We start from the raw sequence: 15,447 nt of genomic DNA, 5'->3' as shown, positions 1-15,447 counted from the left end.
AAACAATGCTATAACGACATGCTAACATTAGCTACTATTTTTTATTTAGAGCATTTTAAAAATAACAATCACATTATTAATTTCACTTATTTTCTTTATTTATTAAATAGGGTTATAAGAATACTTTAATACTTGCTTAACGTAAATTGAATAACTTAGAACCTGATTAAACTTCAATAAATGTTATATTTGCTTTATTAAATTAGCTTTAGCCTAACTGATAAAAAGTAAAACAATGTTTTCGTCTGTAGTCCGAAATATAACCAATAATATAGCTTTAGTTCATCAATGTAAGCGTCAAAAATAACCTTTAATGCTTGAAGAACACAATGATGCTAATGCTAACTGCTAAACCGAAATTACTTCCTGAAAATACTTTTTCTTATAAGCTTTTTATCTTGTAAGTTAATATTTATTATTGTATTTGTGGGTGGCAGGTGCGTGATGAGGTTTTTTCATTTGTCACATCTTATATATTTAAGTTTGAAAAGGAAATTAAGGAAGAATATTTTTTCTGATGAATCCAAAATAATCTATGCTGAGAACCAATGAGCAACCATTGACTTGAAAAAAAAGTACTTCTCTTAAAGCAGAAATAAGTTGTCGTTTATAATAAACAATAAAAAAAAATGTCATGGTCTGGAGACGCCTCGTGGTAACCTGAGTATAAATGACTCAATGTACTCTTGTCATGTTGATGGTGTTGATGATAAAAGTTGCTGAATTCAATTTTATATATTTTTAGAATTTTGAGGAAAGTCCCTCGAAGCTTCTTTACGTTTTTAATATATTTATTTTATTCAATAGAATTGTCTTTTTGTCATAATTACCTAAAGTCTTTGGTTTATAAAAAACAATAACGTGAATTTTATGGAAGTATACTATAAGTCTGCCATCAGAATATTTATTTTACATTATTTAACTCAATAATTTAATTTAAAAATGTATTTGACATGGTTAAATTTATTTTTTGATATCTTTGTCTAAAGAAATTATTATTTTTAATAATACATTAAAAAAAGTTTTTATTCTCATTCCAATAGAAATGTTCATTTTAATTGAATATTAAAATATTTTGAATATCTGATTCCAATAATTCAAAAATACATTTTAAATTTTTCTTTTTTTAATTCGTAGCCTTTTAAATTCAATTATTCACCTCCTCTGCAGTTATGCAAATGGCCGAAGTCTCTCGAACTTGATCTCTGCTCCGTGTAAAGTTGTAGTTTTTTATATTTCTGATCATAGTTTGGTGATCATTGAGCAGAAATGTTCGTTTGAACATGTGCATTTGTGTCGTCTTTTCCTATTTTGACATCACGGTCATATGCAAATGAAGCGATGCAAATGTATCATTTCTAACATGCAATTCTTTGTTCTCTTATAGCAGAAACTTCTCTTCTATTCCTCATTTTCATTCAAAACTCAATGCCTTTTTACACCACGTTGGAATAAACATTCAAATTCAACTGACAATGAAGTTTTCTGACCAGAACTCTGAAGCGGTCAATGTCCACCATCACCAGCATTTCCAGGGTTAAAACCCAACACTATGTGTAAAAATATCAATTCAATTCAATTCAATTCAATTCAATTCAATTCAATTCAATTCAATTTTATTTAAAGTGTCTTATCATAACAACGTTATCTCAAGACACTATACAGTTAAAATAAGACTATAGTTGATTAAGGAAAAATAGATCCCAGCAATTCAACCAAGAGCAAGAAGCGAAACACTGTACAGCTCACTGTACAGTGAGCTATGGCGAGGCAACTTCCTTTTAGAAGGCAGAAACCTCGAGCGGAACCTGACTCATTGTTGACGGCCTGCCGCTTTGACCGGCTGGGAGGAAGGATGGGGGGGTAGACAGATGGATAAGGAGAGGAGTGAGGGAAATTATAATGAGAAAAAAGAGGAGAGTGTAAGAGAGTCCATGGAGGTGCCGGGAGAGAACTCGGGATCTGATGACGTGGTGAAGATCCTGGATCAGCAGCAGCTCTGGAGGTGGAGCCCTGGGAGAAAAATAAAAAGGTGTGGGTTTAAACTGCACAGGTGATGTATGGAATGTAGAAAAGGAGGATAAACAGAGCTCGGTGTCTAAAACTCCTCCAGCATTCTCAGCCTATAGCAGCTAAGATAAACAGTTAAGTTAGTTATAGGCTTTATCGAAAAGTAAGGTTTTAAGATTGTTTTTAAACATAGAGAGCATGTCTACCCTCCAGACTGAAGCCAGTAGTTGGTTCCACAGCAGAGGGGCTTGAAAACTGAAGGCCCTGGCTCCAAATCTACATTTACAGATTTGTGGTATAACTAATAGATCAGAGTTTAAGGATCGTAAGGTCCTAGAGGGTTAGTAAGTTTGGATTAAATCTTTGATGTATGTTGGTGCGAGACCATGTAAGGCTTTATAGGTTAGGAGAAGGATTTTAAATTGTATTGTAAACTCTTCAGGAAGCCAATGTAGGGAAGACAGCACAGGGGAAATGTGTTGGCGCCTCTTAGTCTTAGTCAGGACACAAGCTGCAGAGTTCTGAATGAGCTGAAGAGTTCTGAGAGACTTTTTAGAACAGCCTGACAGAAGAGAGTTACAATAGTCTAGCCTGGAGGTAACAAAAGCATGGATGAGCTTCTCAGCATCTAAAGGAAGGAAGTGCCTGATTTTTTAGATGTTACCAAGGTGGAAGTAGGCAGTCCGTGAGATTTGTTTTATGTGTGAGTTAAATGATAATTCCTCGTCAAAGCATACACCCAGATTCTTTACAGTGGTGCTAATAGCAGGAGCAAGTCCATTATGTAAAGCTAGATCATTAGTTAAAGATTGTCTGAGATGTTGCAGACCAACTAGTAAAACCTCAGTCTTTTCCGAGTTCAGTAGGAGAAAGTTGTTGGTCATCCAGGACTTGATATCTGTAATACAGGACTGTAGTTGTGTTAGCTGATTTCTTTCACCTGGCTTCATGGACAAGTAGAGTTGGGTGTCATCAGCATAACAGTGGAAGTTTATAGAGTGTCTTCTGATCGAGTCCCCTAGTGGAAGCATATAGATTGTGAATAGTATTGGACCAAGAACAGAACCTTGTGGGACACCATAGCTGACCTTAGTGTGTGTCGATGAGAGGTGGTTGACATGTACATAGTGCGTTCTATCCGACAGGTAAGATTTAAACCAGTTAAGAGCGGTTCCACGTATGCCTATATGGTTTTCTAGCCTCTGTAGAAGGATTTGGTGGTCGACAGTGTCAAATGCAGCACTGAGATCTAGAAGAACAAGAACTGAAACATGGCCCTGATCAGAGGCCATCAGTAGGTCTTTACTAACTTTTACCAGGGCGGTCTCTGTGCTGGGGTGTTCCCTAAAACCAGACTGAAACACCTCAAATTGATCATTGTCCTGGAGATAATCACAGAGCTGACTTGTTACCACTTTCTCCAGAAGTTTTGAAATGAAGACAAGATTAGAGATCGGCCTATAGTTAGTGAGAAGCTCTGAATCAAGAGTGGGCTTTTTAAGCAGAGGTTTAATTACTTCAACTTTAAAAATCTGAGGCACATAGCCTGATGTCATTGACAAGTTAATAATGTCAAGTATGAAAGTGCTTAGTAAGGGGAACAGTTCTCTAAGTAGCCATGTGGGAATAGGATCGAGAAGACATGTTGTGGACTTTGAGGAGGAAACAACCCGGCACAGCTGTCGAGGACTCACTGGTAGGAAGGAGTCAAAATATGTATCAGTCATAGTGTCTGTGACCGGTGAGGCTGCACCGGTTGTATTAGAAGAATCTAGGAGGTCTTGAATCTTTCCTCTGATTACAATTTTTTCATTAAAAAAGTTCATGAAGTCACTGCTACTGAGATGAGGAGGGATGGACTGATGGACTGATGGCTCCGTGTCAGCCTGGCTACAGTGCTGAATAAGAACTTGGGGTTATTCTTATTTGCTTCTATAAGTGATGAGTAATAGCTGCTCTGGCTTTCCGAAGAGATGCCTTGTATATTTTTAACTTATCCTGTCAGTCCTGGTAGAATTCATTATGTTTTGATGAACGCCATTTCTTCTCTAGTCGTCTAGAATCCTGTTTTAATTTACGTGTTTCCTGAGTATACCAGGGAGCAAGACTACTTCTGTTAACAGTCTTTTGAGTTAGTGGTGCAATTAAGTCAAGCGTGTTATGCAGCGAGTCTGTACAACTGCCCACAAAGTTATCAATGTCTGGGTGACTATGGGTAGAGTTTCTTGACACACTGAGGCTAGGCATTTTACTGAGCACTGAGGGAATTGTTTCCATAAACTTGGTTACGGCACTTTCAGATAGACATCTTTTGAGAGTGCTCCTGCTCTGTAGACTTGGGTCATTTATGATAAAATCAAAGGTTATTAATTGATGGTCAGAAAGAACTGAATTCTGAGGAGAGACAATAACATTTTTAATTTCAAGTCCGTATGCTAGGACAAGATCTAACGTGTGCTTAAAACAGTGAGTCGGTTCATGTACGTACTGAGAGAAACCAAATGACTCTAGGATAGAGTTAAACCTGTTAGCTAAGCTATCATGGACCATATCAACACGGATGTTGAAGTCACCAACAATAATCACTTTATCTGATTTAAGCACCAGGCTGGTCAGGAACTCCGGGAACTCAGACAAGAATTCAGAATAAGGTCCAGGGGGACGATAGACTCCAACAAAGAGAAGTGACTGACCTGAGTATAATACTTTCAAAAGAGTTGAAATCACATTGTGGTCTAGTAAAGGTTGACAGACATGAGTTGATGATGGCTGCGACTCCACCTCCTCGACCAGAGCGTCGAGGGGCGTTAAAGTTAGTGTGGCTGGGTGGTACTGATTCATTTAAAGATAGGGAATCATCTATAGACACCCAGGTTTCGGTTAAGCAGAATAAATCAATGGTTTTATCTGATATAAGTTCATTAATTAGTGCAGCTTTTGAGGACAGGGATCAGATATTCAACAAGTAATTCTCCTGTCCTCTACAATGGTAGTGCAAGTATTTATTTGCTTTAGATTTATTTGAATTCGATTTTCTTTACCAGCTCTTCTACTGACATTTTTTCTTGGTTTTATTAAGCGGGTCAGATTCACCCTCTCTATGTGGTTAAAGGCGGGTGGCTATTGTAGGAGAAGGGCAGAAGAGTGTGGAAGACCGCAGTTCTGCCTTCTGAGTCACGTTACACTAAAACTGTCAACACTGCTAGACAAGAGAGATGCTCCTTCCAACGTGGGATGGATGCAGTCTCTCCTAAGCAGACCAGGTTTTCCCCAGAAGGTTTTCCAGTTGTTAACAAAGCCAACCCCATTTGCGGGGCACCACTCCGACAACCAGAGATTAAATGATGAATAGCAAGTAAACATATCATCATTGGCCATATTGGGAAGGGGACCAGAGAACACTACGGAGTCCGACATTGTTTGTGCGAATGCACACACCGACTGAACGTTTACCTTGGTGACCTCCGAACGACGTAATCGGATGTCGTTGCTGCCGACATGAACAATTATCTTACTGTATTTATGTTTAGCTTCAGCCAGCAGCTTTAAATTTGATTCAATGTCTATCGCTCTGGCCCCAGGAATACAGACGACTGTCGCTGGCTTCGCTAGTTTAACGTTCCGAAGTATGGAATCGTCTATGAACAGAGCAGGTTCCTCGACCGGTGACTTGTCGAGTGGAGAAAATCTGTTCGAAACGCTAAGGGGTTGGTGGTGCTCCGTTGACTTTGGCCCGGAACTACTACTCCCACAAACAGTCACCCACTGACCCTGGTTTCCCGGCTGCTCGGGAATTGCTGGAGGACTACCTGCTAGGCTATGTGGCTGTGCACTGTCTACCTGACACTGGCTAGCTAGCGCTTTAGCTTCGACAGCGCACAAGCGGCTCTCTAGTTCAACGAGCTTCACCTCCAGTCTAGCTAACAGGCTACACTTCACACAACTACTGCTATCTCTAAAGGATTTCGAAGCGTAACTGAACATCTGACACACCGAGCAGGAAAGAACAGAAGAGGGAGAGGGAGAAGGAGGAGACATAGTGAGAGGAAAGTTTGACGAAAGCGCTCACCGGGAAGTTTTTCAAACTTGTCCTCGGCCCGATTCGACTCCGGAGGATGTTGGTCAAAAAATAAATGTAGATGTTCACGGATGCTCCAGAAATAAGGTGAACAAAAAGAGAAACGATTGTTCTGCTTGGAGCGAGAGAGACGCTGCACGGTGCTGCACTACGATACGACAGGCGCTATCTTTCATTTTGAAACAGATTTGACAAACCATACAATATGTTTATGGCACTGATATACTTCCAAAGAATTGTCTGATTATTGTGTTCAACATCTGAAGGCTATTTGTTATAGAACGATTAAAAAATATATATTATTAGTTATCAGAAGATAATTGTTCATATTCTTAAAATATGATTCATAAAAAGACTAAACTAATGCTGATCATTTTATTCATATAATTACAACAAGAAAATAAATAAATATAATATGATAAGATTAAAACAACATCTACAATATTACAATCGTTTTCTATTTTATTTGATAGATTTGACTTAGATATGTCTCGTCAAGATACATATTAGTTGTTGGTACAAACAATCAAACGATGACTAAAATATGTCCACGATGAACGAGTATAAAGGAGTAAAAGGTCAAAATAAACAGCTGACACTCATTTATTCTGACACAGAAAACTTCTCTAAACAGCTTTAAAACCACAAAAGTGAAAGTTTTCACCAGCGAAGAGGAAGTTTCAGCCTCACCTATCGTCGCCTCATCTCCTGCACTAGAACCTGTTGCTCTCCTGCAGCCTCGGTGGATGTTTGCATGTCGTCCGCTGTGTTCAAACTATCTCCAAATCTCTCAAATCGGGCGTGTTTTCACCTGGCTGGCGGCAGAGTGAAGCTATTACGATGTCATAATGGACTCTGCTCTCATAACCTCTCGTTCGCCCAGATTTCATAAAGACTTTAACATTTCAAACATGTCAGTTGGTGTTTGACGTTAGTTTACCGTTTTAAACGTTGAATTGTTTTTTAAAACTGTAATATAATACAAATAATGTTGATGTTTTTATGAACAATTTAATTCAATAATCTGTATATTTAAGGTTTAATTCATTTAAAACAATAATAACAAAAATATTATTTTGAAAATGAATGATTTTTTTACACATAGAGTTTTATATTATAATTCCAATAGTTAAAAAAAAGCATTTGGAAATTCAATATTTTTTAATTCCCATGCTTTTACATTCAATTAACATGTTTATTTTGCATTTAAAAGGCTACCAATTGAAAATATTGAATTTAAACTTTTTTTTTTATTATTGAAATAAGAAGATACATTCAGTATTTGTAAAAAAAAAAGAAAAAAAAAGGGGTGTCTCATGCCCCCCTCGAGTTCTAATGTTGTTTTGGATTCAATATGTTACATACTTTTTTTTGAAGGGTTTGTGAGAAAATATTGGTACCTTGATATAATGCTATGTTTTTGGTCACAATACTTTATGGATATTCAACAGCACTCAAATTTAAAAAGGAAAACAATATATATTTTCGCTTTAAAATCCTAATTTCATTTTACCATCATTTAATGGTTTAGAATTCTATTTTGTATTTACAATTAACAGGCAAATATTCACAGTATTTGCTCACTTTTGTATTGCAATTAAACCTCAAATGGCATTAGTCAGAAACAATGAAATTCTGTGAGATCCCGGTGATGACTGAGGACAAGAGGATACAGTGACTTGTATGTATCGTGTTATGTATTCTAGCCCCAGATTCTTGACAATACACACCCATCGTGACAGAATGGTAATTGAAAGAGTTGTTGTTTCACCTTGCCAATCTGTCCTTATTTCTATAGATGTCATGGAACAAACTGCACCTTTCGAGGGTTTTCCCATCAGCCCCTCGACCGGCTTGTTCAAGGTGTCGATTTGCAGCAGCGACAAGAGAAGCTCCAGGAGGAAGAAGTCGAGGGACAACATTTCTGCTCTTCAGGCCAATCGACCGCTGGAGTCCTCCACTCCACCAGGGGCCGACATATCCACACAAACTAGCAAGACTATTAAAGTGGAGCCTGTCTTTCATTCCAGTGCTGCGGTTGAACCTTCACCTCTGCTCCCTCTGAAGACAGAGGAGATCATCTTGGACTGTAAAGAGGAGTTTTGTGAACATCTTCAGGTGTGGTTGCCAGGCAGACAGAAATGTTTATTCTAGCGGTGATTTGACTCTAACCTGAGTTGAGCTCAGTAGTCAGTATGCATGTATGTTGATGTTGTATGTATGTATGTATGTTGTATGTATGTCCCCCGCTCTTAGCTTCAAGCAGAGTATATTTTATTATTCTCTTACTTTGTATTTGATTATCTTTTAGCATTAATTTAAGTATGGCGTATATGTATATAACAATTTTAATCTAACAGAAGTAATTGTATTAATAACTATAAAAAAAACCATTGTGGTTAGTTATAGAAGAACTTCATTTATCGAAAGATTATCCAGATCCACAGTGGATGGAACGTTTCTCTTCACTTTATTAACCCCTCTGGAGATCTCCTTTGGGAAATTGGGTTTGGTACAGCTAGTTTCATATCAACAAGAACAGAGTGCGAACAAAGGAACAAAGTCCAAAGGACGACAAAGTCCAAATATAAAGAACATAAATAAAAGGAAATAACTCAATGAAAAGGTTTCAAAGATTAACATACAATAGAATAGAATACATCATACTTTCACACTGCTCCTGCCCCCAAATTCAGAATTATACAACCTAATAGCACAAGGAACGAATGAGTCCCTGAGTCTATTAGTGTGGCATCTGGGGAGGAGCATTTGTGTTGTGAATCCAGTCCAACTTCATCACCAGCATCTTCGGTACCTTTCGTCTTCTATCCTGTTCTGACAGGAAATTAATCCTAAACCTTATTTGTGTTTTTTCTACAGCTCATGGCTGGTTCCAGTCTGGCAACAATTCGAACATGGTATCTTCTCCTTGGACAGGTACAGCATGGGCTGGATGCTGCTGCTGAAGTCCATCAAACCAAAAGCCACATAGTGGACATAGCAGCGGAACACGTCCGGAGAGAAGTAGTGCTGGAAAGGGAACAGAGCAACGGGAGGGAAGTAGTTGAACACAATGATGGCCAGGATGACCAGGACCATCTTGAAGGCCCTCTTCTTCACCGGGTGCATCTCGTCTCGGCCCGGCCCGGACTGCCGAAGGGCCCAGAGGATGGCGATGTTGCAAAAGACCATGAAGGCGAAGGCGGCGAGGATCAAGGCGGTGAAGACCTTCTCGAAGTTTAAGATGTTCCCCTCGCACTTGGCGGCGGCGTAGGCCAGGATGACCAGCCACACCACCATGGCCAGGCCGGTCCTGTGGTGACGGTCTTTGAGCTCGGTGAAGGTGATGGGGTGCACCACGGCCATGTAGCGGTCCAGACAGATGCAGGAGAGGAAGAGTGGTGAGGTGTCTTTGATGCCGTAGAAGAAGCGCAAGACGTACCAGGGGCTGCTGGTGGTGAGGAAGAGGATGCTGGCAAGCTCCAGAGGAGGCACCAGGCAGAAGAGGACGTCCAGGATGGCCAGGTGGAAGGTGAAGATGTCGGAGGTGGAGGAGTCGCCCTTGTTCTTCTTGATCAGCCACAGCACCATGATGTTGGCCGGGATCCCCAGGAACATGTTGATGAACTGAAGGCACAGGTACCAGATGACAGCGGCCGGCATGTCCTTGCAGCTCTCGAACACCGTCTTCTCCCCGACCGTTTGGTTGAAGGGGTTCTTTGAGACCCACGACAGGTAGCCGTTGAGGTGGAGTGTCTCCATGACGACAGTGCTTGATCTGTGAGAAGAGAAACTGAAGTTAGAGGTTGAACCAAAATGGCGGCAGATAGAGACTTGTACTTAAGATCCAATTTGACTAAAATCAATATTTGAAAAAATAAATGATTTTCTTACTGCCAAACATTCTATGTCTATACAATTCTTCTCAGTGTAGCATACTTTAGCAAATTCATAAAAATTCAAATTCATGAAACTAAGTTCACAAAGAGTTTGATATTCTAAAAGTGTATTTAAAAAAAAAAATCCCTTTTTTTATAGCCAAAATTAACATTAAAATATCATTTTAATAAAAGTTTATTTTAATATTGTTGGTAAGTATTACAATATCAAACTCTATATGTATTGTATTATTTATTCCCAGGGATGGGAAGGTTCGTGGAAGGTTCAGGAAGTGGAAGCACCAACAAGCTGTGATCGATGCAGAATCCCACTGGAAACACCAGGAAATTGTAGGCGTGGTATGCCAGGGACACCTGGGCCTTGGTCACTACAGAGGGAGCAGGTGGGGCAGACCTGATGAGTCTGGGAGGCAGCAGAAGAGGATTGTCGGATGAAGGCAATTGGACTGGCCTCTTAGGGTTAATGGACTCAGTGGGACCAGGCACAGGAGCGGCCACTGTCTTGGAAGGAGCTGATGCAAACCGACCAAGATAAGTTGAGCTTTCTCCTGCGTTCTGTGACCAACCTGAAGACCGTGGGAGTCATCAGCACCAAATGGCAAAAGCTCATTTTGCAGGAAGCACGGTTTCTGACTTCCTTTTCATAGTGGCCATGAACCTGCTACTAAAAGCAGGAGAGACGCAGTGCAGAGGCCCGAAAGCAGACGATGGCACAAGACACCCAGCCTGTCGAGCCTTCATGGATGACGTGATGGTGATGACCCCATCCATCCAGGGGACAAAGTGGGTTCTGAGCGTACAAGAGAAGATAGCAACATGGTCACACCTACAGTTCAAACCGGAAAAGTCGCGGAGCGTCAGTATTCTGAAAGGGATGCTAACCCAAAACACCTTCAGTATCCAGGGCTCCGAGATCCCAACAATTAAAGATCAAGGTATCCGATGCCTTGGAAAGCAATATGACAGCTCCTTAAAGGACCGCCACAATCTCAACACCACAAAAGCCCAGCTGAACACCTGGCTCAAAGCTATCGAGCACAGCCAGCTTCTTGGGAGATTCAGAAAATGGTGCTTTCAATACGGGATCATACCGTTCCTCCAATGGCCCTTCTTACTCTACGACTTTCCCATGTCCCAAGTAGAAGGATTGGAAAGACTGTGCAACAAGGAAAATGGCTGGGAGTTCCTCCATCCTTTAGCGCAGTCAACCTGTATAACAAGACATCCAAGCTTCCCTTGCCTGTTTCATCAGTGGTGGAGGAGTTCAAGGCCACTAAGGCAAGGGCAGTCAGTACACTCCTTCTGTCCAAGGATGGGAAGGTTCGGCATGCAAGCAAAAACATCAAATGTGGCAGGAAGTGGAAGCCCCAACAAGCTGTGATCGATGCAGAATCCCACTGGAAACACCAGGAAATTGTAGGCGTTGTATGCCAGGTACGCCTGGGCCTTAGTCACTACGGGGGGAGCAGGTGGGATAGAGCTGATGCTGGAGCCAAAAGAGGTCTTGTCGTGAAAAGAGTCTGGGAGGCAGCAGAAGAGGATCGTCGGGTGAAGGCAATTTGACTGGCCTCTTAGGGTCGATGGACGCAGTGGGACAAGGCACAGGAGCGGCCACTGTCTTGAAAGGAACTGTGGCAAACCGACCAAGATAAGTTGAGCTTTCTCCTGCGTTCTGTGACTGACCTGTTGCCCACCCCAACCAACCTGAAGATCTGGGGCAAAGAAGAAGGCTTATCTTGCAAGCAATGTGGAGCATCTGCCTGCATGCTTAATCACAAAGGCGCTGGCAGAAGGGCGCTAGAGAGGCATGATAAGGTCCTGGAAATTGCCAATTGGGTAGACCAGCAACGGGTCAATGCCAACAACAAACAAGCTTGTCTGCTTAAAGCCATAACCTTCGTAAGGGAAGGGGAGTTGTCTCATAAGACCAGCAGAATGGTAAAGCATCCACCGTCTATTCTGCAACGTGCCTCTGACTGGGAGATGAAAGTGGATTCGAACAGGAAGCTCGTCCTTCCACAGGACGTTGCAGCAACCCCACTGCGACCAGACATGGTTTTTCTGTCCAAGAGCAAAAAAACATCATAGTGGTAGAGCTCACAGTGCCCTGGGAAGAAAGAATGGACTTGGCTCATCAATTGAAGCAAGCCAAGAAGCAAGACCTGATTGATGAAGCCGTCCTAAAAGGATGGCACGCAACAAGCTTCCCCATTGAAGTCGGCTGCCGCGGTTTCCCCACAAAGTCGGTGCGTTTCTTCCTCCAGAGGATGGGGCTGGAGCCCAAACAACTGAAGAAGGCCAGGAGGGATATAGCCGCAGTAGCCGGCTGTGGATAAAGATGGCTGTGGATAAAGAGAGCTCACGGCTGGAACCCTTCCGCCGGCGAAGCCTAGTCAGTCTTGACTATGCCTGCTGACTATGTGGAGGGGTTTCACATGTGGCTGCTTGAAGGAACACCATACCAAAAGGACGACCTGCACCTGTTTTTAGACTACGGTAGTTCCGCAATAATAGCTTGTGGCAAAGCATCCTCAATGTTTACTTCACCTTCATCTTGACAAATAAAAATGACTTACTTAAAAAAGGTTTAATTATAATAAAAATGGTTGAAATCAATTTTACAAAAAAACAGTTTAATATTTGAAATGTTTGATTCAACCATTTAATATTCTGATGCTACTAATATACTTCCATATACCCCTGCTACACATTTTCGAATGTATTTCTTTTTCTCTAAACAACAATTCTAAGAATATTCCCTTTTTTAAGTAACAGTTTATTTGTATTTCCAATATTAACACTAGTTACGATTTTGTACACAGAGATCTAAAAATGCAGTTAAACACACTGAGATACAGAGTTGTATTAATAAAATGTTGCTAAAACGACATTAGCCACTTCTCAATTAGTGAATTTTAAAAATAACAATCACATTATTAATTTCACTTATTTGCTTTATTTAATACATGTTTTACTTGAATTTACTAACTTGGAACCTGACAAAACATGAGCAGCTTCAATAAATTTCATATTCGCTTTAATAAATGAGAAAAGCGCTATATAAATAAATATTACTTACTTACTTACTTTAGCCTAACTGCTAAAAAGTATAAAAATGTCTTCTTCTGTAAATATAACCAATAATATAGCTTTAGTTCATCAATGTAAGCTTCAAAAATAACTTTTAATGCTTGAAGAACACAATGATGCTAATGCTAACTGCTAAACCGAAATCTTACTTCCTGACTGAAGAATTTTCTATTTAAAATACTTTTTCTTATTAGCTTTTTATCTTGTAAGTTAATATTTATTATTGTATTTTTGGGTGGGAGGTGCCTGATGATGTTTTTTCATTTGTCACATCTTATATATATATAATATATTTAAGTTTGAAAAGGAAATGAAAGAGAAGAGATTCTCTGACGAACAAATACTAATCTATGGTGAGAACCAATGACTTAAAAAAATACATATATTCTTAAAACGGAAGTTAATTTGTGGTTTGTAAATAAAAAAAATAAAATGTCATGGTCTCGAGATGTCTCGTCGTAACCTGAGTATAAATGATTCAACGTACTCTTGTCATGTTGATGGTGTTGATGATATGCTGCTGATTAAAATGTTATGTATTTTTAGAATCTTTTTGTCATAATTACCGAAAGTCTTTGGTTTATAAAAAAAACAACAACGTGAATTGTATGGAAGTATACTATAAGAATTCCATCAGAATATTTATTTTACATTATTTAATTCAATAATTTAATTTAAAAAATGGTACATAAGTAAGTAATTTTTATTTGTATAGCGCTTTTCCAGACCAGGGTCACAAAGCGCTTAAACAATCAAAACAATATTCAATAAAGTATATATATATAACATGGTTCAATTATTTTTTTAATATAGTAAAAAATATTTATAATAATTTATTCTTTTTAATAATACAAAATTAATTCGAATTTCCTTTTACAAATGTTTTTATTCTAATACAGATGTTATAAAATTCAATACTTTGAATATCTGATTCATTGAAAAATACATTTTCAAAATGTTCTTTTTTAATTCGTAGCCTCTTAAATTCAATTTAAAATGTTGGTATAATAGCGACACCAGACTTTACAATCATAGTACAAAGCTACTTGATTAAATTTAAAGGGCCACGAATGATGAAAAGATATTGAATAGAGAACATTCATTTTCGAATAAACTGAACTAGAATATCAAACTCTACATGTTGAGAATTCCTCTCAGTCTAACTTGATTTATATACCGTTGAGAGACGGAAGTTACGCAAGACGACGTAGACGCAATTGTGAGTACAGACGGAGTCGTGGTTCTTTTCGATCACAACAGAAGTCAGAGACGATGTAAGTTTCAGAAGAAGAAGAAGAAGAAGAAGAGGAAGTTACAGCCTCACCTATCGTCGCCTCATCTCCTGCACTAGAACCTGTTGCTCTCCTGCAGACTTAATGAAACGCCGGCTGGATGTTTGCACGTCGTCCGCTATGTTCACACTATCTCCGTATCTAAGGGCGACACGTGACGGCTGCTCAAACAGATCGTCCGTCCTCGCGTCTGACTCGCCACGGCCTGTAAGGTCATCAAAAAAAAGACTCACCTGCTCGGGGTACGGTTCCCTCTGATGACAGCCGACTCCAGCGACGGAGAGGAAGACGATGACCTCTGCAAAAGGTCACTTGTCAGGCCTCCTCCTCCTCCTCCTCCTCCTCCTCCTCCACCCCTCCCTCCCTCGTGTGCTTGAGTATCTTCATTTAATGATCAAGGTTTGAAAACCTCGGCTGCGATCGGCAGTGATGCAACAAACCGTCAGTGCGGTGACGGAAAAAAAATCGGCGGTAAACAACTGATGCAACGGTTCATAAAAGAAAACATTTCTGATTCAATTCCGTGTAAGAGTGTGTAACATGTTGGTTCACGAGTGGGTCGCAGCCATCACGATCAGACTGTCTGTCACCATGGTTCTCGTCAGGGCGAGGGGGTGGATGTTGAGACGCGGTCGCTGCAGTTCCCAGGACCTGTAGGTTCTACTCCGAGGCTCTCACAGAGTTCAACTCATGAGGTGATTTAAGTGTCTAAAATCGATCTTGGTCAATTTAAGAAACAGGATCTTGGGTCAAGCATCAAGGTTTGTCACCCCGCGTCATTGATCCTGGAAGTTTCCACCTCCAAGGCACTCGTTGTATAAACAAAACGGGTTGTGATTACAGCTGGCTGGAGGAGGAGTGAAGCCATTATGACGTCATAATGGATTCCGCTCTCGTAACCCCTCGTTCGCCAAGATTTCATAAAGACCTTTTAATGTTGACATTTTTTGATTTAAATATTTATTTTTTAAATGTTGAATTGTTTTTATTTAACTGTAATAATAATACAATCGAATAATTTCAAGGAAATATGTGATGAATAATTTAATTAAATAATCTGTATATTTAATGTTTAATT

The 15,447-nt window shown here is 39.9% G+C and overlaps 2 protein-coding genes across 2 annotated transcripts; both read right to left on the bottom strand.

Moving 5' to 3' along the window:
- Positions 1–5,184: 5,184 nt before the first annotated feature.
- LOC148079273 (uncharacterized) lies at positions 5,185–6,048 on the bottom strand. The gene has a single exon (XM_087792276.1). It carries the CDS (start codon positions 6,046–6,048, stop codon positions 5,185–5,187), a length of 864 nt encoding a protein of 287 aa, XP_087648402.1.
- A 2,821-nt stretch (positions 6,049–8,869) lies between these two features.
- Positions 8,870–9,961, bottom strand: LOC148079272 (proteinase-activated receptor 3-like). The gene has a single exon (XM_087792444.1). The coding sequence runs from the start codon at positions 9,848–9,850 to the stop codon at positions 8,963–8,965; it is 888 nt and encodes a 295-aa protein (XP_087648570.1). The 5' UTR covers positions 9,851–9,961; the 3' UTR covers positions 8,870–8,962.
- Positions 9,962–15,447: the final 5,486 nt, after the last annotated feature.

Source organism: Callionymus lyra, chromosome 5 (genome assembly GCF_982586985.1).
Source record: "Callionymus lyra chromosome 5, fCalLyr1.hap1.1, whole genome shotgun sequence".
Lineage (NCBI taxonomy): Eukaryota > Metazoa > Chordata > Actinopteri > Syngnathiformes > Callionymidae > Callionymus > Callionymus lyra.
The sequence above is the reverse complement of the archived record's forward strand: the minus strand, read 5'-3'. Positions and strand labels throughout refer to the sequence as shown.